The following is a 24675-nucleotide window of genomic DNA, read 5'->3' on the forward strand; positions in this document are numbered from 1 at the left end:
TATGGCTTTATTAGGGATGAAAGGGGAGAGATGGAGTGATGACATGACTCGCACTGGACACATTGCGGTTTATTGATGTTATCTTAACCTCCCTAAGCCAAAGGGACGCCCCCACATTTCTTTTAAATTTTGAAACCTGCATTGTTTATATTCATGCTTACTTGCCTGCAGTCTATTTTTTTCCTGCCTTTTCTGGCCCATGGCTGCATTTATTGGCATGTTGTAGAGCAGTGGAATAATGGTGGCAGGAAAGTGTATTGTGTGTCCGCATGCGAGTTGTGAGGTGAAATCACACAAATAAATCTAAAATTGTAGTTTTGTATTGTACTAGTTTTTTTTTTTGTTTTTTTTTACCTGGGGTTGTTTGAGACCTGGCGAGAGCGTGATTTGTGAGGGGGTCAATCCTGAAGGAAGAGCCAAGTTTGTTTGATACTTGCTATTGTGGGTTTGAGGAAATGGATGGATTTGCTGACAGACAGTAACCAGCTATAAAGTATTTTGTCCTGCCAGCACCTCTGTTTGGCTCGCCAAGACAATACGGAACTGAACTGGAATTTCACTATTGCTCCATCTAAAGCTTAAAAATAACAGAAAGTCATACCAATGTTTGATTGTAAGTTTCCTTTGCTCAACTCCATACAATGGCCCATTACTGTACCAAGTCACATTGGATATTTAAGGTTTAAATGGGGAACGCTTATAAAAAAAACAACACTCAACTTTTCAGCATTTGTTGCAAGTACAGACCTCCATTTTAAGAAAAACCTCTGTTTGTCTCTGACTGGTTGTCTTTAGAGTATAAATGATTTACAATTGTGTAATTAGATACGTGTACCGGGAATAGTGATCACATATTCAGAGAATCAACAGGAATATTCTCTCTTTCTTCTCTCCCTGATTTGCGTAGGCTAGTCAGACTCACTGCAAGGAATGTGTGTTCTTGTCTGTTTTTCTCTGTCAGGTGAAGGAATGTGTACATGTAGGTATGAAGCCTACATTTGTATTGACATGTACTCTGTGTCAGAATTTACACCCCTACACACACCAGGCACTTTGACCTCAACGTGCTCACTAATCTTTCCCTTTCCACACCAGCTTGTAGCACACACCTCATACCCTCTTTACCATCACTTTCATTCTCTTAAATGCACACACAAACACACACCACACCAAAGACACTTGCTTTTGAAACCACACTTGTACACAAACTAGTTTGCTATAGGGATAATGCTGATGACTCACCTGGCTGGAGACAGCAAAACATTCAGAGGGTAATTCACTGTTATGATTGGGACTCTGCCCTTCCCTTCACTTAACACCCTGGGGGTGAAAAGAGAGCAAGTTGGGAGGTGGAGGAAGATAATTGAGGATAAGCTGCCTGTTTTACCAGCCTAAATCACAAAGTGGGGTATTTGCTCGGATAAAATGTGGTGGTAGCTATGATCACTTCTCTGCCCACAGGAAATGGGAAATTGCACAATTTAGTGAAATATAAACTATGAAATGTCTTGAATTGAATTGAATTGAAATGTTCAGCATTTCGGGAAATACACTTATTTGTCTTCTTGCCAAGGGTCAGATTAGGAGATCAATACCACTCTCATGAACAAATTCTCATTGGTCGGACAATCGCTGGTGTTACTTTTATAAGGCCGTGTGTCCACCAAAGTGTTTTTCCCAGCTGAAAGTGCCCAGCTGAAAGTGCCCAGCTGGGAGCGACTGAGAGTGCTTTGTAGTGGAGACGCAGTTTTTTTTAGCTGAGACGCTTTGGTTGTCTGAAGCAAGTAGGGAGAAAGGACAGACCTGCCGGTCTATGGGGCCAGCAGTATTTATTTCTCCTCCATTAATGTTGATGTTGTTCAGCACTTGTACATGTAGGATGTGACATTTGGTCTTTGTGGTATTTGTTCCACTCTTCCATTGTGATTGGACGGCTGGGTAAAAAGCAACAGTGACAAGCCTAGCATTTTCCCAAAGTTGAGCATTTTTCAACTCTTTGTAGCCTGAAAAAAAAAACACCAAACGTGCAACGCTCAGTGCAGAATAGACGCATCATCACGCTGATGGAATTTGTAGCATAGTGTGTTTTTCTGTCTTTTGCAATATATTTAAAGGACAATTCCGGCGGAAAACGAACCTAGGGGTTATTAACTGTTGTGTACCTACTCTGTCGCTCTCTGGGACATGTTTTCATGCTGATCGAATGAATTTGGAGCTTTAACGAGGCTACCGCGGACCGCTGGTTAGCTTGAAATGCTAGTATTTGGGGCATGGGGACACTCAAATTAAATCGCTACCACTAAAAAGGCTTGAAACTAGTCGAACGCCGTGCAACGTGGAATTCCCATAGCGTCTATGGAGATTCCACGTTGCACGGCGTTCGACTAGTCATGACTGGTTTCCAAGATGGCTCCCGCAAGTAAACATGAACGCGACTGTCTTTATAATCTATAATAATAATAATAATAATATAATAATCTATCTTTTTAATAAACTATCTGTACACTTACAACGTTGTCAATGCTTCGGTTCACATTTAGGGACCCTAATTATGCTAACGTTAAAGTGTGGTGATATTTCGAGCCTTTTTAGTGGTATTAAATAGCGATTTAATTTGAGTGTCCCCATGCTCCAAATACTAGCATTTCAAGCTAACCAGCGGTCCACGGTAGCCTCGTTAAAGCTCCAAACTCATTCGATTAGCATGAAAACATGTCCCAGAGAGCGACAGAGTAGGTACACATCAGTTAATAACCCCTAGGTTTGTTGTGCGCCGGAATTGTCCTTTAACATTGCAAAAGACAGAAAAACGCTGGCCTCAGGAAAAACGCTTTGGTGGACACACAATGCTACCAGGTAGAGTGCACTCAGTGCTCTGTGGCAGCCTCTGTGGTAATCTAGAGATAACGTGCTGATTTCTTTCCCCCATCGACCAATCGATTGGTTAAAGAGTAGGTCGAATTTCAGTCTTTAGTTGACTACAACCCTAGTAGTTGTGTCTGGTGTCTGTTCAGTTTTTCTGTGTTGATGAATTATAGTTTCCAGTACAAATACTTGGCTGGAAACTGAGCTACAGACCGGATCTCTCTATCTTTCATTTTCGCTCCCGCTCTGTGCAGTAACATCTGGAGTCAATTGGACAGTATTAGGGCTCAGACATCGGCGGGTGAAAATCCCTCTGGAGGATTTGCTGGTTTGGCACACTGCTCACTAAGCCCCATCGCTAAGCGCCCTGACTGCATCATCAGTAGGGTCTCCACGGTAACTGCAACGCACACCGTCCATGGCCACCTTCTCAATTTGATACAGTTGGGGTTTCCTGAGCCAGCAGGTTTCAGGGGGGGGCTTAAAGAGACGCACTAAAACGGAGCGTTTCAGACAGAGGGTGAATACAGGTATATTTGGTCAGATGCATGTAAACATGTTCTAGTAGAAACCCAAAATACAAGTATGAACCTAAAAATGAGAAGAATATGGTACCTTTAAGAAGTGAAGTTGATCCAAGAACTGTTGAGTTTTATGATCAAGAGTTGTTTCCAGGTTCTACATTTCCAGTATTATTGGAATTATTTGTAGTATTTGTTTGTCACTAGTAAAGCAGTTTCAAGTTTGATCCTGCATGCACCACACCGCCTATTAAGCCACAACCAAACCAAACGTGAACCAGTGGGTCATGGTTTAAAATCTGACATTTTTCAAAGAAAAAGTGCAGGGAGTGGCCCTTTTCTTCATCACTTTGCTAAAGTAAGACACTCAGCACTTCTTAAGTAAAAAACTGTTTTTTTGTTTTTGTTTTACTTTAAATGCTGATAATTTATATTTCTACATCTGAACAACTTGTAATACTTACTTGTGCTAAAGAATAATGTTTTTACAGTGTAGCTGTCTTCTGGTCTAGGGTGAGGCAGATTTGTGTAGGGGGAAAACATTTATAGGAGGCAGATGGGACTGATTGTGATTCCGGCATTTTCCCTCAATCACACCGCTGCTGTTATTTGATTGTTTTTATGGAAGGCTCTATTCTTTTTTTTCCTTTTTTTTCCTCCATCAAATGTAGCCTAAGAATTACACTTTCATTTACCTTTTGCAGATCTGCCAAAGTTTGATTTGCCTTGCTCCTATTTAAATACACACACTAAAATTACTTGGGAGTGGAAATGTGAAGTACACCGCCTCCACAGCCTTTACCACTGATCCACTGATAATATATAACAGTTTCACCCAAATGATTGCTTCTGTCTGTTTAGCTCATACAGTAAATTATTTATTGTTGGTGGTGTCACAGGTGTAATATTTTATATGAAAAAAGATGTAGGGTTGTGTACAGTCTGCAGATCACAAGGTTTAATTTGATGTCAGGATAAACAGATCAAGTTTGACTGTTCATAATGTCTGCCGTTATTTCTTATTTATTTCCATTTAGACATTAAGATTTTTGTCTGAGACTGACTAAAATAGTAACTTGAATGTGCAAAAGTCTGAATTTGTTTGCTGCCTTTCCTTCTGTAGTGTTTGACAGCAGTTGGCTTGCCTTACTAAGCATTACTGCCAGCAGATTACCAGACTGGCGTCCCAGTTACAATTAGTTCAGAGGTTAGACAGTGATTTGCTGGTCATTTATCTTAATCTTCTCTCACCTTTATTTCGCCCCAAGCCTCTTTTTGCCTCCCGACCATATTCAAATTTCAATTCCTCTTACTACTGCCTCTCCTGATTGTCCTTGTAAATAATAATAACTTTTTTTTTGTTTGTTTCTTTTCATCCTCTTATTCCTCCCAATTCTCTGGATGCTTCCACAGCACTAATTCCATCAGAACAGTCATGTCATACACTCACTTTGCTGCTCTCAGTTTCTCTTTTTTAACAGAAATAATGTTTTCATACAATTAATCATTTCTTCTTTGCCATCCATCCATCGTCATCCACCTTATCCATGGTCTTTGCTGTACTTCTGATTTCCTGGTGTTTTTTCACAATAATGGTTACTGGTTGCACGGCGTTCGACTGATCGTGACTGTTTTCCCAAGATGGCGCCTGCCTGTATACGCGAACGGTACTGTCTTTATAAACTATCTTTTTAATAAACTGTCTGTACACTTACAAAGTTCTCAATGCTTCAGTTTACATGTAGGGACCCTCATTATACTACCGTGGAAGTGTGGTGCTATTTTGAGCCTTGTTTGTGGTATAGAAATAGAGATTTATTTTTACTTTACCAGTGCCCCGACAGCTAGCATTATAAGTTAATTAGCGGTTTGTACTAAAACTGGTCACATTCGATTAGCATGAAAACATATCCCAGAGAACGGTCGACTCGATACAAATGTGTTATTAACCCCTAGGTTCATTTTGCGCCAGATTTCTCCTTTAATGTTAGTTAGCTAGCTAGCTAACGAAGTTAACTTGCTAATTCCACCCGACACTGGTTACAGATAGCGTTATAATGAGCCAAACAAGTTGTCATTCATCTGGCGGGAACACTGTGCTGTCCTATGCTGTGACAAGTGTGTAAATGAAACATTATATATATATATATATATATATATATATATATATATATATACAGTGCTGCTCGTAAGTATTCATACCCATGCTAAAGTTGACTAAAAAAAGGAATAAAAAAATCATCTTTTGGAAATTGATCTTAATGCCATAATTAAAAAAATGAGGAAAAATCCGACCTTTTAAGGACACCAATTTGTTTTGTGAATTAATAATGTATTGTAAATAAATAAATGTTCTTCCTTAAAATACAGGGGCCATAATTATACATACTCCTATGTTAAATTCCCATAGAGGAAGGCAGATTTTTATTTTTAAAGGCCAGTTATTTCATGGATCCAGGATACTATGCATCCTGATAAAGTTCCCTTGGCCTTTGGAATTAAAGTAGCCGTCGGATTTTTCCTCATTTTTTAATTAAGGCATTAAGATCAATTTCCAAAAGATGATTTTTTTATTCCTCTTTTTAGTTAACTTGACCATGGGTATGAATGCTTATGAGCAGCACTGTATATAAATATATATATATATATATATATATATATATATATATATATATATATATATATTACATTTACTGTATGGTGCATTTGACATGACACATGTCACATGACATTGTCCTGGACCTCTGACCTTACTGTATGTATACTGCAATTGACATATGGATCTTTAGTAAAACAAGGTTTGTGTACCTAAATGCTCTTCTATGATCACCAGCTAGTCGCTAACTGTATCTATCTGCTGGTTGGTGCTAAGCAGGTAATGTACAGCGGGTTTATGCAGCTGCCTGCTACTGCTGAATATGAGGTTATTCAGACTGGAAAACCAAAACAATGAACTAAAAGATGCTAAAATGCAGTTGTAATTGTTCCTTCTTTCCTTCCTTTTTCTTCCCCCTTATCTTCCTATTCCCCATCTTGGCACATATCCACTGGTTGGCTCCCTTTCTGCTGCTTCGCTGCCAGACATCGACCACACTGCCTCTATTAATATTTCACATTAATCAGGCTGGTGTCTGTCTTGCTCTAACACGCTACTCTTCTACTGCCGGTAAACACCACTTTTTCTTTTCATTCCCTTTACACCAGAATATAGTTGAGGGGTGTTTGTTCAACTATTCTTGCTAATTAGGGGCATGTTATCACCAGCCCCCAATGAGGTTAGATTACATCTGCACTGAATTATATCATGTACATACAGATACCACTCTACCGCCTCTCACCCTGTAGATGGTAAACTGAGAATAAAAACATGATTTTTTTTAGTGTGAATTACTGCATTTATATTGTATGCATATTAGAGGTTGACGCATTACACTATATAAGTGAAGCCAAAACATCTGGAACACCCTCTGGTGGCTAGCTACATTACAAGTCATAAACCCCGTCCCCTCCATGTTAGCGGATTTGGGGCATGGGCCAAACTAAGAAAAATCTAAGTACACGTCAAATAAATTCTTCCCAAAGATGGTTTCTGTCATTTTAGGTAGTTCTTGTCACGCTGATGTTTGGGGAAGTGTTAATTTTTTTGATAAGTTTGGTTTTTACTAGTTATTTGATGCTATAAAAACAGGGGTGAAACGTCATGATTGACAGCGGTGTTTAACTCACAATTGGTCGGGCGGGTGAATGGGCGGGACTTTGATACCGAGGCTCCATCACCTGATCACTACTGCACAGTCTGGCTCCAAAATTAAAAGATGGCGGTGCCCTTATCCGTGAGATTTGGGTTTTATTTTTGTACAGTGGGAGGAAGTGGAGACACGTCGGCAATCTTTATATACAGCCGATGATGCATATTCATAGGAGGGATGGGGTGGATTACTTCTAAAACTAAAACAAAGGAGGATTCATCCCACTGCCTTGCCCCAACATTCTGCTGTTGATGATGTTCCGGGTGATATTGCAAATATTTTCTGATTTCTGATTACAGAAATATTAAGGGCCCTATTTTAACGATCTGAAACGCAAGTATCAAACGGCAAACGCAAGTAGCTTTGTAAGCGGATCTCAGGCACTGTTGCTATTATACCGGAGGGATAAATGACTCTTGCGCCCGACGCAAATCTAAAATGGGTTGGTCTGAAGTAGCTACATTACTCATAGGTGTGGTTTGAGTGTAACGTGCAATAAACCAATCAGAGCGTTATCTCACATTCCCTTTAAAAGCAGGCGCGCTTGTTCCATGGCGGATTGCTATTATAATGGAGGATTTGCTAGGCGCACGCTCTTAATACATCCATGGGTGCACGCCTGGAGCAGTTCACAGCCGAGGAGACCAACGTTTGCTATTGATTTTTTTTGACAAAATGTAAATAAAGAAATGTCACAAAAACATACTTTCCGATGTTTTGGGCTCACTCTCACTGAATCACGAGGTTATGAATGCATGGTGATATTTTTGCAATGTAGTCTAACATTAGACCGAGATTACCTCACTATAGACGATGCAGCTCTTCTGTATCTCCTCTCCCGTGCTGCTGCTGGAGCATTTGGGTTAAGTGGCATCGGCACATGCAGTTCAACATCACATCTCCTTAAGTCCTCTAATATTTCCTCATTTATGTCATCAACACATCCATGATTCATGGAAATGTTGTCTAAAACAAGGTCATATTTTTCCTTGTATTTATGTATGGTTTGGAACACACCTCCTCTTTTTGCTGAACCGCCCCCGGGAGCGCAAGTTCATTCCCTAATTTACAGACATGAGTCTGTGGAGGGAAAAGTCTGCTGTGCGTCGGGTGTAAAATAGGAATGATACATGCGTCGGTGTACAAAGTCAATTGCGCTGGGTGCAAGATAGGGCCCTAAATGTCTGTGTTTGTGTTGAAGCGATGAGGTCGGTGTTGTGGTTTGTTTGAATTGGCCTGCAGTTCTGTACTGTCTCCATCCGCCATGCACAGAAAAACAAACAACCCCTGATATGGGCGCGTGCGCACACACACACACACACACAGAAAGAGTCTCAGCACATATTTTGTCAGATACACACACAGATAGGGGTGTTGTTTTTGACGCTTATTGGTGGGTGCACACACACACCTGCTGCTGGGATTTATTTATTGCTCTATGGTTATCTTGGCACCTGGTCTGACAAACTGTAGATTTAGAGAGATGATGTGCATTCACTTTCTCATACTGTAAAAGTCTCTCTCTCTCTCTCTCTTCCTCAACTCCTCGGCTTGAATCTCCTGTGGGCAGGACTAAGACCCGAGGAGAGGAATTGGGGATGCACAAACTGGGAATTGGGACATGGCTATGGTGTTGGAAGTGGTTGAAAAGGACATCAGAGGGAGCGACCGCCAAAAAAACTACTACTCCAATGCAAGACTTTTTGGATTGTACCACTGAAAGTAACAAAATACCTTGGCCTTAATTGTGACAGACTTTTCTCCCTTTTTGTAAAATATCACTTCAGCAATAATGTGAAAATAATTGTATTTTAATATATGGAACTATAGACTGAACCCCTTCCCTTATCCCCACTCTCTCTCCTATACTCCCTCCCCCTCCTCTTCTCTCCTATTTCTTTCTCCCTTCTATTGATGATGTATCACTTTCTTGTTCCTTGTACTGCTGACAATGACCATAGAGAAAGAAGACTTATGGCGGTCGCAACGCATTGGTCATTTTAAATGCATATTGCCATTGTCAAATAAAGGCATTTTAATTTGGTAACAAACTCGACAGTGTGCCTTGGGTTGCTTTTGAAGGAGACTTGCATTTGAGACCAGATTCTACCCATGCAATGAGACCTTCACAAGATGGAATAAGGAGGTTATCAGAGTTTGTGGGGTTTGTGTAAGAATTACATAATACACTTCCTGTGTGCGAAAATGGCTTAAGAGAAGGATGAAAGCACAAGTGGATAGAGAAAGGAAAGAGGAGAAAGGATGAATATGAGCAGATAGGCGTGTGAGATGATGAGCGGATGAAAAAGGACAGTTGGGGGGGCTGGACACAGACCTAATGGGCCTTGAGCCTCCTAAGCTGAACATATGAAGGAAGCAAAGGGGGTGAGACAAACATTGATAACTTTGTTCTTTTTGAAAATAAAACAAAATTTCCTCCGTGAACATTTTTTGACAAGAAGACTTTCATTCTGACATGAAGTCCCCACAGATGCCTTCTGGGATCATTTTGATTTGACCTGAAAAGCTTCCGATTAATCTCTTAAGGCAGGTCTTGTGATGGTGGGTCAGGTACAGTTTTGGTTATTGAATAATGTCCCCTGTAAGGAAATGAAAATGAACATATCATTTAGAAATTGTAGAAGCAAAAATAAAAAAAACACAAGGATGTATTGATTAGAGAAAAAAAGGGAGAGGGGGAAACGGGCAGAAAAAGTGAGAAGAACATTGAAAGTAGTTTCACTGTATGGTAAATATAAAGCTACTGATTAGCTTAGCTTAGCATAAAGACTAGAAACAGGGGGAAACAGCTAGCCTGGCTCTTTCCAACTTTTGTCACCAGTTGATGCATTATATTTTGTTTGTATAATTTATACAAAATCTAAAGTGCCATTTGAGGGTACTGGTCCCAGCCAAGAAATAGTCTTGCACATAACCCCCAAATAACACACTATATCTCATTGAGCAAATGAGCTATAATGTGTTCATTAGTGAGGTGCTGATAGGTGGATTTTGTTACCTTTGGACAGAGTTGGACATGTGCTTGCAGAACATGACTCAAATCCATTTTTCAAATATGAAAACTCGGAAGTCTTTTGAATTAACACATCATTTGCAAGTTTTCCGCATGCAGAAAAAAAATGTAACAGTCACATGCCCAACCACAAACCAGCCATCCAACTATGATTAATTGTCCTTACTAGTACAGAGCCTGTTGAAAATGTGCCTGTTTGGAACGGGTCCATTGCTTGGCCTGTGGTATTGCTGCTTGTAGAATTCTTCAAAACCAAATTGTACCCCAAAATTACTTACAGAAGGACCCCAAACCACTTACTATGTGCAACTCCACTGTATAGCCTACTACTGACTTACTGATTTACCTGACAGAGAACGTTGCAGATTCAGAATGTAATCACAAAATATCACAATGAAAATGTGGAGTAATAGTGTCATGGACTCATGGCAGTGCGCTACCCACCCGGCCCACTATGAGAACTAATCAACATATATCTGCTCTCATCAACCACCAGAACCGGACTGTTTGTCTGTGTGTGCGCAGAGAGAGAGAGAGAGAGAGAGAGAGAGAGAGAGAGAGAGAGAGAGAGAGAGAGAGAGAGAGAGAGAGAGAGAGAGAGAGAGGCGGTGTTGCCTCGTGTCATATGATCGTTAACCAGCAGAGGTGTTAATTTCCATACAGGTTTAGTGGCTTGACGGTCAGTGGTGAAGTAGGGGGATTTGATTCACGGGAGTTTTGGTGACGGTAATGTTATTAGTGTTGTAAGTTAGCAGTAGACTTAATTAACCCGACCCAGGGTGAGTATGATGAAAACTGATGTGTCTGCCCGGTTCAGCTCTGAGATTTTCTTGCATTCTCGATTACATTACATTCTGCCTCTGTTTAGAAGTGGTGAATGTAGGCTACAGCTCACAGCAACTTAATACTATATCGTGTTGGCTGAGTGAAAGAGTATCCTTAGTCGGACTGTTATGTTGAATACGAAGCTGAGTCTTAAGGCTAATCTTTCAATTTTCCGGTCAATTACATTCAAACCCTCATCTATGGCCATGAGCTCTGGGTAGTGACTGAGAGGACGAGGCAGCACATTCAGTGCTTGAAATACATTTCCTTTGCAGAGCGTCTGAAACAATATCTGTCGGTTTACAATTCTGTTATATGGCAACATTGTTGTGAGCGGGAACTGTTTTAAAACCGAGACATGTAAGACTTGGCTGCCAGAATGAAACTATTGTTTCACCAATGTTTACCTATTGGGGTCTTCGAGGTTGCTTTTCTATTTCTGTTTTGACTGCCAGGCTCACTTTACTGATCTTCTAGGCTGCGGTTAACCTGAATGTGGTTGGATTGAGTTTATCATTGCATGTGAGTGAGATTGAAATATGTTGTAAGTGCTGTCATATAGATGTAGATGTTTTGGGGGAGGCGACTGTTCATTCAAAACAATGGCGGCTCCTACTGGTAGTCGTTGAGATATTTTAGTCTTGACCGATGGCGGTGGACCAACAGACCAGAGATGCTCACAAGTCTCTCAGCTAGAGTCCAAGTCAAGTCTCAATTCTTTGAGCTCAAGTCCAAGTCAAGTCTCAAGTCTTTGAGCTCGAGTCCAAGTCAAGTCTCAAGTCTTTGAGCTAGAATCCAAGTCAAGTCTCAAGTCTTTGAGCTAGAGTCCAAGTCAAGTCTCAAGTCTTTGAGCTAGAATCCAAGTCAAGTCTCAAGTCTCTGAGCTAGAGTCCAAGTCAAGTCTCAAGTCTCTGAGCTAGAGTCCAAGTCAAGTCTCAAGTCTCTTGTGATTATAATGAGTGTTGTATCACCTGCAGCGTTCTATTCAGGCTGCTCAGAACACTGCATAGCTATATATAAAGAAGTCCTAGCATGTAATATTTTATTATGACTCATTTATTTATTATCATACAGTATCAGCTTTGATTAGTTGTCTGGTATATAATCAGTGTAAAATTAGATGTATTTGAGCTGGAATCCTTTATCTTGAAACCACATATTTAGCATTCAGCGATTCTTTTGTCTGGGCCTTGTGGTCTGAAGTTTTTAAACCAAAGCTTCTGATGAATGGCACAGCAGCTGCCGGTGTGGTTGACATGTTTGTTGTCCTTCCACATGTGTGGCCGCGCGCAGAATATATGATACAAATTACGTGTTACGTAGATAGGTTATAGGTTACGCAGGGAGGGGAATAACATTTAGCTCATCAGAAATTTCCTAAAAAATAAAGACTGTTCACGAGTCCCACATCTCGAGTCCGAGTCGAGTCTGAAGTCACTGTGTGTGCGACTTACTGTGTGTGTGACTGAGTCCAAGTCTCAAGTCCAAACTCAAATGCCCATCTCTGCAACAGACTGGCATTGCCATCCCTAGAGCTACGCCACTAGCACAGCTAAAGATTACAGAACTTTGAACCCTGAACAGGTGCAGTGTATCAGCTTTGGTTTTTGCACAAACAGAAAGATTCACCTTGTTTTATCGTCCTATTCATCATTTAGGCAGATTTCTGGCTGGAGAACCAAACTAATCATCTAAGATGATTACTAAGACGTTGTCTGGTTTACTAGCATCAGAAATTGCCAGTAAACATTTAGCCAATATACAGTACGTGTTAAGTTTACAGGAGTCACATGAGGCATTGTGGTGGTGTGGGGCGACATAGCCCCTAAACTGTGTATTCCAGTTTCACCCAGTTCTGTGACTATCTTCAGGCCACAGTACCATCTGAATGTCACATGAAAATTATATTTTCCTTGAGCAAGAGCAAAAAGCTCAGAGGCACGTGGTAAATTCCATGTAAACATGCTGATTGCTGTGTCGAATCCCCTCTTGTTTGAGGGGAAAAGTCAGTTTCAAGGAAAAGAAATGCTCATGGTGACCCCACCCTAAAACTACAGGCTGGTAATGAGCAGCATGTTATGAATTTCCTGTCCTAAACACTGAAACTCCAGAGATTCTCTGAAGACCTGTCGCTGAATATGAGGAATCCTGAGTGCCCTGAGGCTTCAGTTGTTTCTTCTTGCCCAAACCTGCTCCTTTAGTCATTTACAGTATGTTCACAGCACAGGTAACCAAATCGCTCTGAGTCAGATTTTTGGTAATAACCGCAGCTAAAGGATTACATGGCCTTCTTTGTTTTGACCTTTACGGAACACTTTAAATCCAACAGAACAAGTTAAATTTGCTCAGACCTCGGGTGCCTGGGTAGCTCGCCTGGTGGAGTGTATAGGGGTTTGCTCCTCGGCACAGCGGCTGTAGGTTCGGCTCCGACCTGTGGCCCTTTGCTGAATGTCATTCCCCCTCTCTCTCCCCTTTCGTGTCTTCGTCTGTCCTATGAAGATGAAGGCCTAGAATGTCCAAAAAATAATCTTAAAAAAAAAAAAAAAAAAAAAAAAAACTTGCTCAGACCTCAAGCTTAAGGCTTGGTGCTGCTTCTAGTACTTCCAGCAAATGTGACATTTTGGAGTAACAAAGTAAGAAAAGTAACATGCAACAACCACAAAAGGTTGTAACCTTATCTGATTTCAGTTTCAACTGACAGCAGGGTCAACAATTACAGAGATTAAAGGTTGGGGTATAGGCGTGGGTGTAGGCAGAAATAGTATTTTGGGCGGGCCAGTACAAAAGTGAGTGGGTCATTTTTAAAAAGACATAGAAGAAGCAAAAAGGACAAACTGAAAAAAACAGCAACAACTTGACCTTCCAACATACTGCATTACAACGGCAATAGCAGTACTGTCTACAACATGCTCAACCAACAAAGCTCAGTCTAAAAGGTTTGTCCACAACAATATAGACAAAAACCTGTTGATTTTAATGGCAGAACCAGCAGCATTGGCTCTGCACAGCAAAGATTAACCATTTTATTGCACAAAGTGGCAACTAAACATGAACCCAAACAGCAGAGAAGGCGTTTACATACCGCATGATATAGAATAGCCTACATCAGACAGAAATCGCACATGTAGCATATCCTTTGTGCATTCATAACAGCATTGTTGCTTCAGGACTATGGTCAGATCATGAGCAGCAAATGCGCTACCAGCAGTAAAAGAAAATCAAAGAATGAAAACTTCCAGCCAAGCATTGTTTGAATTATGAAAGACATAATGAAAAGTGGCCAGCAAGGCGCCAAATCTTATACAGTGTATCGAGTTCACGGCAGTGACAGGATCAAAGAAAACTAAAAACTAAGTCACTCACAGATAAGTTGTCTTCTTATTTAATGTGGGCAAAACACAAACGCGTTTCAGCTAGAAGCCATCATCAGTGTTCAAGATGTCTTACTAAATAGGAAGGTTACTAGGTTACTTAAATAATAACTCAAGAAGCATGAAACGTATTTTACTTAATGTTACCTCTGTGAGGGCCAGCACTCAAACACTATCCTCTCTCGCTGATGGGCTGTCACCTCCGCTGGGGAAATGTCTCTATTAATGGGAATAACGGCGCACACTTTTGGAAAGTCTCTCTTCTTCGGCATTCGTGATGCTGCATACAAATTTGACGAAATGTAGTTTGTGTAGAATGAACTACATATCTTGTATCCGGACAGAATCCTGATTTAAACACTTTCATTTGCATGTAGTCACATACTGTGAATGCTTCTCTGTTAGCCATATCACTAATCTGATTGCAAGCTGTCTTGGTTTTATTAGACTACTTACAAGTCAGGATCAGTACTGCTCCACTCCAGGACTCCAGTTTGGGATATTACATATATCCTATATAACGTATATATGATATCATGGACATAATCATTAACATTTCGAATTAATCATATACACTTAGCTTCAGATTTGGTGTTGTACATACATAGCTTTACGCAACTACTCATATGATCCTTTCTGTTAACCTGTTTATATTTTTTGCCATTGTGTATATTTTGAATTTGTACGTTATTTATATTGTATATTGTGTATTTGCACTCTATATATTTGCACTCTTTTCTACGTTTTACTGCTGCTGCACAACAATTTCCCTCGGGATAGATAAAATCACATTTCTTCTAATCTGAGTCGGTTCATGCTGCTCAGAGTAATCACAGTCAGACGGTTCGGCAAAAACGCAGGTCCTACCATTCAGTTTGAATGGGGATAGTGTGTGTTATGGTGCAACGGAGTTTGCCGCAGGGAGGACACGCAAGAAAGCCAACACAGTCTCATGGCAGTTTGTGTAAATGTCACGTTATTCTTAATCTATTGATATGGGTTCACGGAGACGTTTTTCTCGGTTTTTTTACGTGTAAATGTCACGTTATTTTCTCGGGGAAAGGACGCCGGGAGGCGGCTGGAAGAGGGCCGAAAAAGACGCTCTATAAGCTGGGAGGCAGCCGCGAGGCGGCCCGCTGGGGACGCGCCACAATAACAGGGAAAGGACGCCGGGAGGCGGCTGGGAGACGGCCGAAAAGGATGCTGTATAAGCTGGGAGGTGGCTGGGAGGCGGCCGCAAGGCGGCCCGCTGGGGACGCGCCACAATAACGGGGTGGCGGAGGTTGGGTTTAGGAAAAACCTTACGGGGAAAGGGCGCCTTACACGCCGGGAGATGGCCGCGGGGGACAGGGGACACGCCACAGTAACACGTGGGACAAAACGCCACACGCGGGGACGCTATCCCCGGGAAACAAAACGCCCACGCCATATTACTCCCTACCATTTTCGTGCTGTGGTCACGAAATATGCTTCCCATTGAAATACATTACTTCACATTTTCGTGCTGGCTACCACGTAAAAACCGACAAAAACGTCTCCGTGAACACGTATCAATAGATTAAAATAACGTCACATTTACACAAACTGCCGTGAGACCGGGCTGAGAAAGCACAGCGGCCTTTTGCGAAAAGTTGAAACCGACTCAATTTTTGGAGAAACACAACCAGACTCTGGTTGGTAGGTACTGCGTTGGCTAATCATGTAACCGGCGATCAGACTTGTCAGAGTGTTTTGAGCTCTGGTTTGAGGCGGTGTGAGTATCCCGTACAGTAAACAGGAAGTATCACTGCCTTTATTGCTGCCACAAGAAAGTTTTAAAACGTCAAACACAAGCTCTGAACTGCCCGGGAGTTTGTGTAATAGATGTATGTTTCCTGCAACACCACAGCACTTTCTCTCTCTCTCTCTCTCTCTCTCTCTCTCTCTCTCTCTCTCTCTCTCTCTCTCTCGAAATAAAGCTGCCTTCAAGTGCGGTCGGAAACGTCAAGATCTATAAACGATCTGATGGGAAACAGTAATTGTGAAATATAAAGTCTACTTGAGCTATATTGGGGGGTTAAAGAACCCAACAGGACGTCACACAAATGGGCTGTTTCACTGACACTCCCCCCAACGCACAACCCTGTGGTTAATCGCGGTATCGCTTCTTCTGGTCTGAATGCACCGGGACAGTGAACGGCTGTGCATAATGCCACTGCTGTGGCATCGATCATATTGATTTAATTGTGGGAGGCAAAAATCGTGATCGCGATTAATATTCGATTAATCGTGCAGCCCTACAGCAAAGTCTGCCCAAATACCTTCTTTGTCTTCCCATCGATGTGTCCCGTCGTCTTCCGTGTTAATGCTGCCTCCAGATCGGAGTCTCATCCAAAGGCAGACTGAAAGACAGGGAAACAAGCAAAAAGAGTCCGTCATTCATTATCAGCTCTGTGGTCACACATTCAAACAGAATATGCTACAGATTGTGTCTGTAAATAGGTTCACCTTGATGCCTATTAAACAGGTGGATTGATAATATCCTGACAATCTGTGGCTGCACACCAATGTATTTTATCGCAATTTATCCTCTGTGAGCATTAACATCTGTCAGCCTTGTTCTTTTCCCTTTTATCCCTCTCACACGTACAGTACTCTTTGACTTTCAATGACTACATTTATTGCCTAACCTTAAACCAACACCGAATTATAAGTCTAACCCTTAACTCAAGTCCTTGTCCTCAAATAACTTCTTGCAGAGGTGAGGACGAGCAAAGAGGGAAGTGTTTCTTCATTTTCCAGTCCTTGTGCAAACATTTGTTTCTACAATGAGCATAGAAATGCAGTAGTACACAAGGAACTCTTCCTTTATATTGCACATTTCAAATATCTTCATCTTTAGTTTTCTGTAGTTTGATTATGCCTTACATGTGCACTATTTAGAATGTATTACTGTATTCTATATACTACTTATCTTGTACATATTACTTATCTTTTTTATTACTTTATCTTTATTTGTATATATTTCTTATCTTTTATATTATACTTGTACGCGTCTGTGGGAGCCACATATTGGATATTATTTATGGTCTCATTTATATTATTTATTGATTATTATATTGTGCACTTATATTGTAGGTGGTGGGCGTTTTCATCGTGGTTTGAGCGGAAGTGATAACATATGTGTTTGCTTCACCTGTTCACCTGGGTTTTTTGGGCTTTGACAGAGAGGGGGTGAGCCTGGGAGCGAACACTTTCTGTTGACCGCCGCACTAACGCACTTATTTCGACTCACAAGGCAACTTTACATTTGGTAACTGCAGTGCTAATTGTATTTTACAGGTGGAAGAATAAATCATTGCAATACAATCTTGAGCGCGTCACAGTGTGCTTATGCATCTCTCAGAGTTTAGTCCCTCACGGCAGCACTTTGTTGGATTGCTCACAGCCACAACAGTGTCCTTATTGCACCGTGGGTCAGAGAGAAACGTATTTTCAATTGCTCTGTATGTCTGGCACATATTGCAGAATTGACAATAAAGTTGACTTGACAAGTTGCATTGTGGGTAATGCAGGAGCCAGGTTTTGACAAGAAAGTAGATTGCATGGAATTTAAAAAAAAGTGAGTCACAGAGAGGATTTATGGATGTTTAACTGCGCTGAACGTGTCAGGAGTGTGTGTATTACGTCTGTGTGTGTTTATGTTTGACGGTTATGACTCTGAGAAGAAGGGGTTATTTTAGGGTAAAGGCCCAGAAAGAAAGTTTCAGGGTTAACGTATGTATGAATGTATTATGTCAACGAGGGTACTTGAGAATGTAAAAGTAGAGAGTTTCCAATATTTCATTGATACTTCTTTTTGGACAGAAACAGAGAGAAATGAGTGTGTGTGTGTGTGTGTGTGTGTGTGTGTGTGTGTGTGTGTGTGTGTGTGTGTGTGTGTGTGTGTGTGTGTGTGTGTGTACACGTCCTTTCTGAGCCATTGATTTGTAAGGTGACATTGCTGCGGAACAGATGCCCCTCCCTCCGTCCATCCAACAGATGTATCATCCAGCTATAACATCGCTGATGGGAAAAAATCACCTATTTTTGTTCGCAGCCGTCTGTTTGCCTATTATCCCTCTCCTTTTTTCTCTCCTCCACTCTCTGAAAGACATTTGAACCTTTACTTGTCATGGGAAGTTTTAGTGAGCAAGCAATTGTGCATTGTAATTGTAACATGAATAACAATTTCCCTGTAACATAAAATGCACATCACCCTCTGCTTACCCATTGGAAATACTACTGGAATTACACTGGGTCACACAGGATGGCCATACCTTATTTTGATACCTTTGACTTTATCGTAGGTCGTATTCGTTTTTCTTAAAGGGAATACTGGTGTTTTTTAGCCAGGATGTCAGGTAACATCAAGCTAGGATTGACAGCACATAATATTAAAAAACTATATTAAAACAAGGACATATTGGTCAGCGGTTTGTCTTTTAAACTTGTGTTTTAGCAGAGAAATACTGTAATTCATATTCACACAAACACATTCATACTACATATCACTGCTAAGCCTAACCACAGTCCTACTGATGCTGTATCAAAATTTAGCTGTCCAATCCCTAAGCACACCTTGTTGTTTATGGTTCAGGGCTAGCGGAGGTGGTTGAACTCTAATCTTTTGTGATCAAGTTTGTTACTAAATGACAGCCTTACATGTCCTTTGCTTTGAGAAGCAGAGGGGCCTCTTTCCGTGTTGTGGTAGTTAAGAATTAAAAAGAAAGAAGTAAAATAATTTGAGGTGTTAATTTAGCAGAGGTGCCCCACAATAACAGCTGCTGTTACACAACGCTCCAGTGCTTCAACCCAACTCGTCACTGTGGTCTCAATAAAACCTAAGTATGACTCATCTTCAAGGATTGTAGGCACCAAATAGTCCTCACAAACACCAAGGTGACTAAAGGTTTGTCATCTGGGTCAAAGGCATAAGAAGGTTATCAAAATTGTTCAATGTGCCTTCCTATTGCAGAACACAGAATCAGTATATGTTTGTTTAAAGCGGCTATAATCAATATTTTAATCTGATTTGTATTAACAATGGATCACTTGACTTGTATGTGAAAGGGGTCACTCATAGCGATTAACCCACAGGCAATTATCACCCATCTCTGCAGTTCCTCTCAGCAATACGTAGCGTTTAGCATCTTTCAGCTTTTTGTTTTGGTCTGTTTACTGTTTTGGTTTAGTCTCACAGCTCTCATCGTTATCGTTTTTAGCTACAGCAGGCAGCTGTTTTAAGCGAAGAAGCTCTGATAAACCCAGTGTATACCACCTGCCCAGCACCAGACAGCAGACACACAAAGTTAGCAGCTAGCCGGTGGACTTGGTGGAGAATTCAGCAGCTAAAGATTTTCACAAAGTCACGACTTTGATTATATATATATATATATATATATATATATATATATATATATATATATATATATATATATATATATAGAGAGAGAGAGAGAGAGAGAGAGAGAGAGAGAGAAAATCTTCGAATCGAGAACTAAATCGAATTGTGACCTTACAACCGAAAGTCAAATCGAATTACGGATTTGAAGAATTGTGACACCCCTAATATTCTTGAACTTTTAATGTGATTATATGTCAGTGTTGTGTTTATAGTTTTTTTGTTGTTTAAAGGTGGGAGAAATGTCCATACTGAGGGTGAAAAGCTGAGCAAAGAAAATATATAATAAAACACAAGCTTCCCCCTCGTCAAACTGCCCAGTGGCCAACAGCAGAAGACAGTTGCAGCTGCTAATATGTGGAGCTTTATGAATGAGGCCAGCTTTAGCTGTCAGCTTTAGTAAAAGACAGAAACCACTTTTCTCAGAACAAACATGTGGTGCTGAAACATCTGCTTTTCTGCACATGCACAGATATACACAAACATTAAAGAAGGCTCTGACATCATGTTATTCTATGAATTGCAGATTCCCTTCTGATCACTAAGGCTGGGAAGATATGCTTTTGTCCCGATTTGATTTTTTCACGATACATGGGTGCCGATTTGATTTGTATTGCGATTTTCATTTATTGCAATTCTAGAAGTATTTGATAGAATTGAGTATTGCGATTTCTTTTCCTTCTTTAACAAAAACATAAGTTGAATAATACACTTCTAGAGACAATATATCATGAGACATTTCTAAAAAAGAATGCACATCACATGTCAGTCTGACATTTATTTCATTTGTAAAGAAGTACATAACATGTATTTTGTCGCCGTCAGCGGCACTGTATGAACAGAAAATATTTAGGTGAATCATTGGTAAAAAAATAAATAAAAAATATTGATTCTGGGGAAAAGAATACATTTTTAAAATCTTTGCAAAAAAAATAAATAAATCACGATACATACGTGAATCAATTTCTTTTCCCACTCCTACTGATCACCACAACACCAAACTTTGAAACTCTTCTGGTAGTGATTAAAAGATATTCCAAAACAAACTGAAACAGCTGGAACTCATTCAGGCTTAAGCAGATGACTGGGTGTGCACAAATAAAATGTAAGAGTAAATGTCACTATTGAGGGCGCCGGAGCTCAGGACATAACCCGAGCCAAGAGATGATTTACTGTGATAAATTACACGCTTCGGGTAGGGCTTGCCTTGGTAACATTTTTGGCTTCTACTGGAGGAAGTAAGGCCAGAGCCTTGGCACAGCCGTAGTGGTGGTGTGATGCAATCTTTGACTGAAGACAAGACAGAAGTTACGAAGACAGTGTTCGGTGATATTTTAACAAAGGAAGAATTCAAATACACCTTTTCTGGTTGTTAGGCTAATCGTAGACAAGCTCTTTGTCTTATTGAAATCCTTACCTATAATTAAATATAAAGTAAAACTATTTGACCTTTCAGTATCTTCCGTTCAATATGAAGCAGGGCGTTACCTCTCAGAATCACCTGCTGGTTCCAGGAAATTCAACTGGCAACCCTCCCCTCCCAGTAATTGACGCGTTTAGAAAGAGACAGATACACATTATAGTATGACAACAAAGTGTGTGTGTGTGTGTGTGTGTGTGTGTGTCTCTGTCTGTCTGTCTGTCTGTGTTTCAGGTCCCGCAGCGTCAATCATTCATCCATGTACTACTCTAAACAGAATTATGTGTGTTTTATGGCCATGTTGTGCATGTAGCAGCACGTTAGTTCCCTTAACATATTGTTTATACTAAGAGATGCACTTACACGCACACGCGCACACACACACACACACACACACACACACACACATACAAACTGTGTTCAAGCCAAGGTTCTCACAAAGCCACAAATGTATACCCAGTTAGCTATTATATATGGTGGCCCTAAAGGACAAAACACGACATTTCACAAAACACAACAGCAAAAGAGGAAACACAACATTTCACAACAACATTGTGTATGCAAACAGCTAAAGTAAAAATCACAACGGCATCTGGTGAGACTCAAATGCCGTTGTGTTTTTTTACTTTTGCGGTTAGGTTTTCTGAAATGCCATCATGTTTTTCTGAAATGTTTTGTTGTGTGAAATGCTGTGTTTTGTTCTTTAGGGCCACCGTAATTAGTATAACTTTGATACAGAAGGCTTAAAAACATCATGACTCTCGGGCAAGTTCTGAATTTATAAGATAACATCAGAGACAATGATGTCCTCAGGAAGTGTAAGTCCCACTGAATCCATCACAGTCACTGCTGCTGTAACTGCGGTCTGTGTAAATATATGGGCCAAATCAATAGGCCAAACTACAATAATTAAGTTCCTGTTTTTAAAACAATGTCATGAACCGGCTCTTGTTACCTCATGCAGAATTTTTGCCTCACGTCTGTCCCACCTTCAACTCTGCCGGCCCCCCTGCGGAGGTGAACCTCACAAATTGACACCATTGACTCTGGTGTGCAGGGACCCATGTTTCTGTTAACTGTTAATTAAGAAAGAAAATAAGGTCTATAGCATATCTCTTAAAAGTGTCTCTCTTTCTGTCTGCAGATCTTACAGGTGAATCTAGTGATGTCCATCCTGCTGTATGTGATGGTCCTCGTGTACCTCTATGGTATCCAGGCAACCAACATGGACAGCAGTCGCCAGGGGCAACAGCAGCAGCCGAGTCCCGACCCCTTAAACTCCCTTATCATACAGCTGCTTCAGGCTGACCTGACGAGGGGGAAGACCAGGGGGAACCAGAGCCAACAGGGGAGAAGCAGGGACACTGAGCCCCACGAAATGCTGCCCCCTCTGCTCAGTGCAAACTTTCCCTTAGAGGAGCAGGGCGATGCGGAGCAGTGGGGCACAGGCGCTCGCAGCGACAGTGTAGCCGACCAGCAGGTGATGCTATTGAACTCGGACCTTCTCAGGCAGCACAAGCGGTACAACTCCCCTCGGGTGCTGCTGAGCGACCGGCTACCACTGCAGCCGCCGCCGCTGTACCTCGCGGACGATTACGTAAGCGGCGGATTGGACGGTGCAGCAGGAAACAAGACACGAAAGAAGCGTTACGCTGAGCACAAGAGCTATCGCGGGGAATATTCTGTGTGCGACAGCGAGAGCCAGTGGGTGACGGATAAAACCCAAGCAGTGGACACCAGGGGGGACCCGGTCACAGTTCTGGGCAAAATTAAAACCAGTGCCACACAGGAGATCAAACAGTACTTTTATGAGACACGCTGTCGGACCCCCAGGCCCTTCAAAGGTGGCTGCAGGGGCATCGATGACAAGAACTGGAACTCGCAGTGCAAGACGACGCAGACGTACGTTCGAGCACTGACGCAGGTTCGCAATTCAGTGGGCTGGAGATGGATACGCATAGACACTTCCTGCGTCTGCGCGTTGTCAAGAAAACGTCATAGGACGTGAAGCAAACAATACAAGCCTTGCTAGTGAATACCTGTTTGGAATTCTACTTGCTGTATAGGATTCTATTTCCTGTTCACAGTGCTCCCCACCACAGGATTATGTTTCATGGTGGTGTCGCAACACTTTAAAATGAAACTTCTACTGAAGATATCTCGGGACCATTTAAATGATAATTCACATTAATGTGCTGCAAAGCCAGTGCAGCGCCGCTGTTACGGAAGAACTCATTTGAGAGGGGTTGGGGAGGGAGGGAGTGAGGGGGAACTACAGATATAAATTATTTAAATTATATGCATGTAGTTTATACATGTTTATCTATCTATATATGACGTATGAATATATTTGTGTTATTTATTGAAGGAAGAAAATGTCTTTAAAAAATGTAAAGAAACAAGCTATGAACTCATTTTGAGACTGTAATACAGAGCTGGGCTGCAAAGGTGCTTCACATAAAGACTTTACATGTGCCTTGACCAGTGTGGCTGCAGAGCAGAGAGACAGGACATGGTAACGCACACACACAGCAGTCGCCGCAAATGTTTTTAGGGTGATCCTAAAAAGTGACAGGGGCCTGTCCCGTGGACCAATATGGAGCCCAAATGTTTATTATTACCCCTTAATGAGGTATACGGCCTCCTGTGACCAAAGCACCCATTTGAGATCTGTGACCAAACACATACATTTACATTGCGTTCACAGTTGACCATACTGTTATGTTGTAATATGCCATAAGTCAAATAATTCCTCTGGGAGACAGTTTTGAGAAAATAAAAATAGGATTTCCTCTTGTGGAATCTGCTGGCAGTGACTGACAGGTTCAAGAAAATCCAAATGTTTGGTTTTCATCAGACCACATTGACTCTGTTCACCACGTTTGACTCTCAACTGTTATCATGAGCTGTTTTTGTTTCTTCCTATTAATAAAAAAACCCTATATTTCTTAAAGTTGGAAACATTTCATTAACAAATACCCATTTAGAATTTTGAAAAAAAAAATGGTGACAAAGATTACATTATGTAGATGATACAATATTGTACTGCTTAAACAAATAATACAGTGATAAATTCCTAACAAGACTATTAGCCAGCTATTTAACCCTCTCTTCTAATGAATTACAATGAAAGGGCATTCTCAATTATGTTTAAATAAAACGTATTTTCCAGCGCCCGCCGCACATTGTGAAACAGTTGCTGTTTTAAACACGTGGTTAACGTTGTTAATTGAAATAAAATTACCTGGTTAGGTTTAAAAAAAGATCAAGGTTTGGGTTGAAATAAGTATATATATATATATATATATATATATATATATATATATATATATATATATATATATATATTTCTTTTTTTAAAGATTATTTTTGGGGCATTTCTGCCTTTAATGATAGGAAAGCAATGAAAGGGGGAGAGAGAGGGGAAGACATGCAGGAAATCGTCCCAGGTCGGACTAGAACCCTGGA

The 24675-nt window shown here is 41.0% G+C and overlaps 1 protein-coding gene across 1 annotated transcript in view; it reads left to right on the forward strand.

Moving 5' to 3' along the window:
- ntf3 (neurotrophin 3) overlaps window positions 1–24193 on the forward strand; it is a 46427-nt gene extending 22234 nt beyond the window's left edge. Inside the window, exon 2 of the mRNA XM_031306109.2 lies at window positions 22352–24193. Within this exon, the coding sequence (XP_031161969.1) occupies window positions 22352–23215 (864 nt within the window). The 3' untranslated portion in view covers window positions 23216–24193. The remainder of the gene's footprint in view (window positions 1–22351) is intronic.
- Window positions 24194–24675: the final 482 nt, after the last annotated feature.

Source organism: Sander lucioperca, chromosome 20 (assembly GCF_008315115.2).
Source record: "Sander lucioperca isolate FBNREF2018 chromosome 20, SLUC_FBN_1.2, whole genome shotgun sequence".
NCBI lineage: Eukaryota > Metazoa > Chordata > Actinopteri > Perciformes > Percidae > Sander > Sander lucioperca.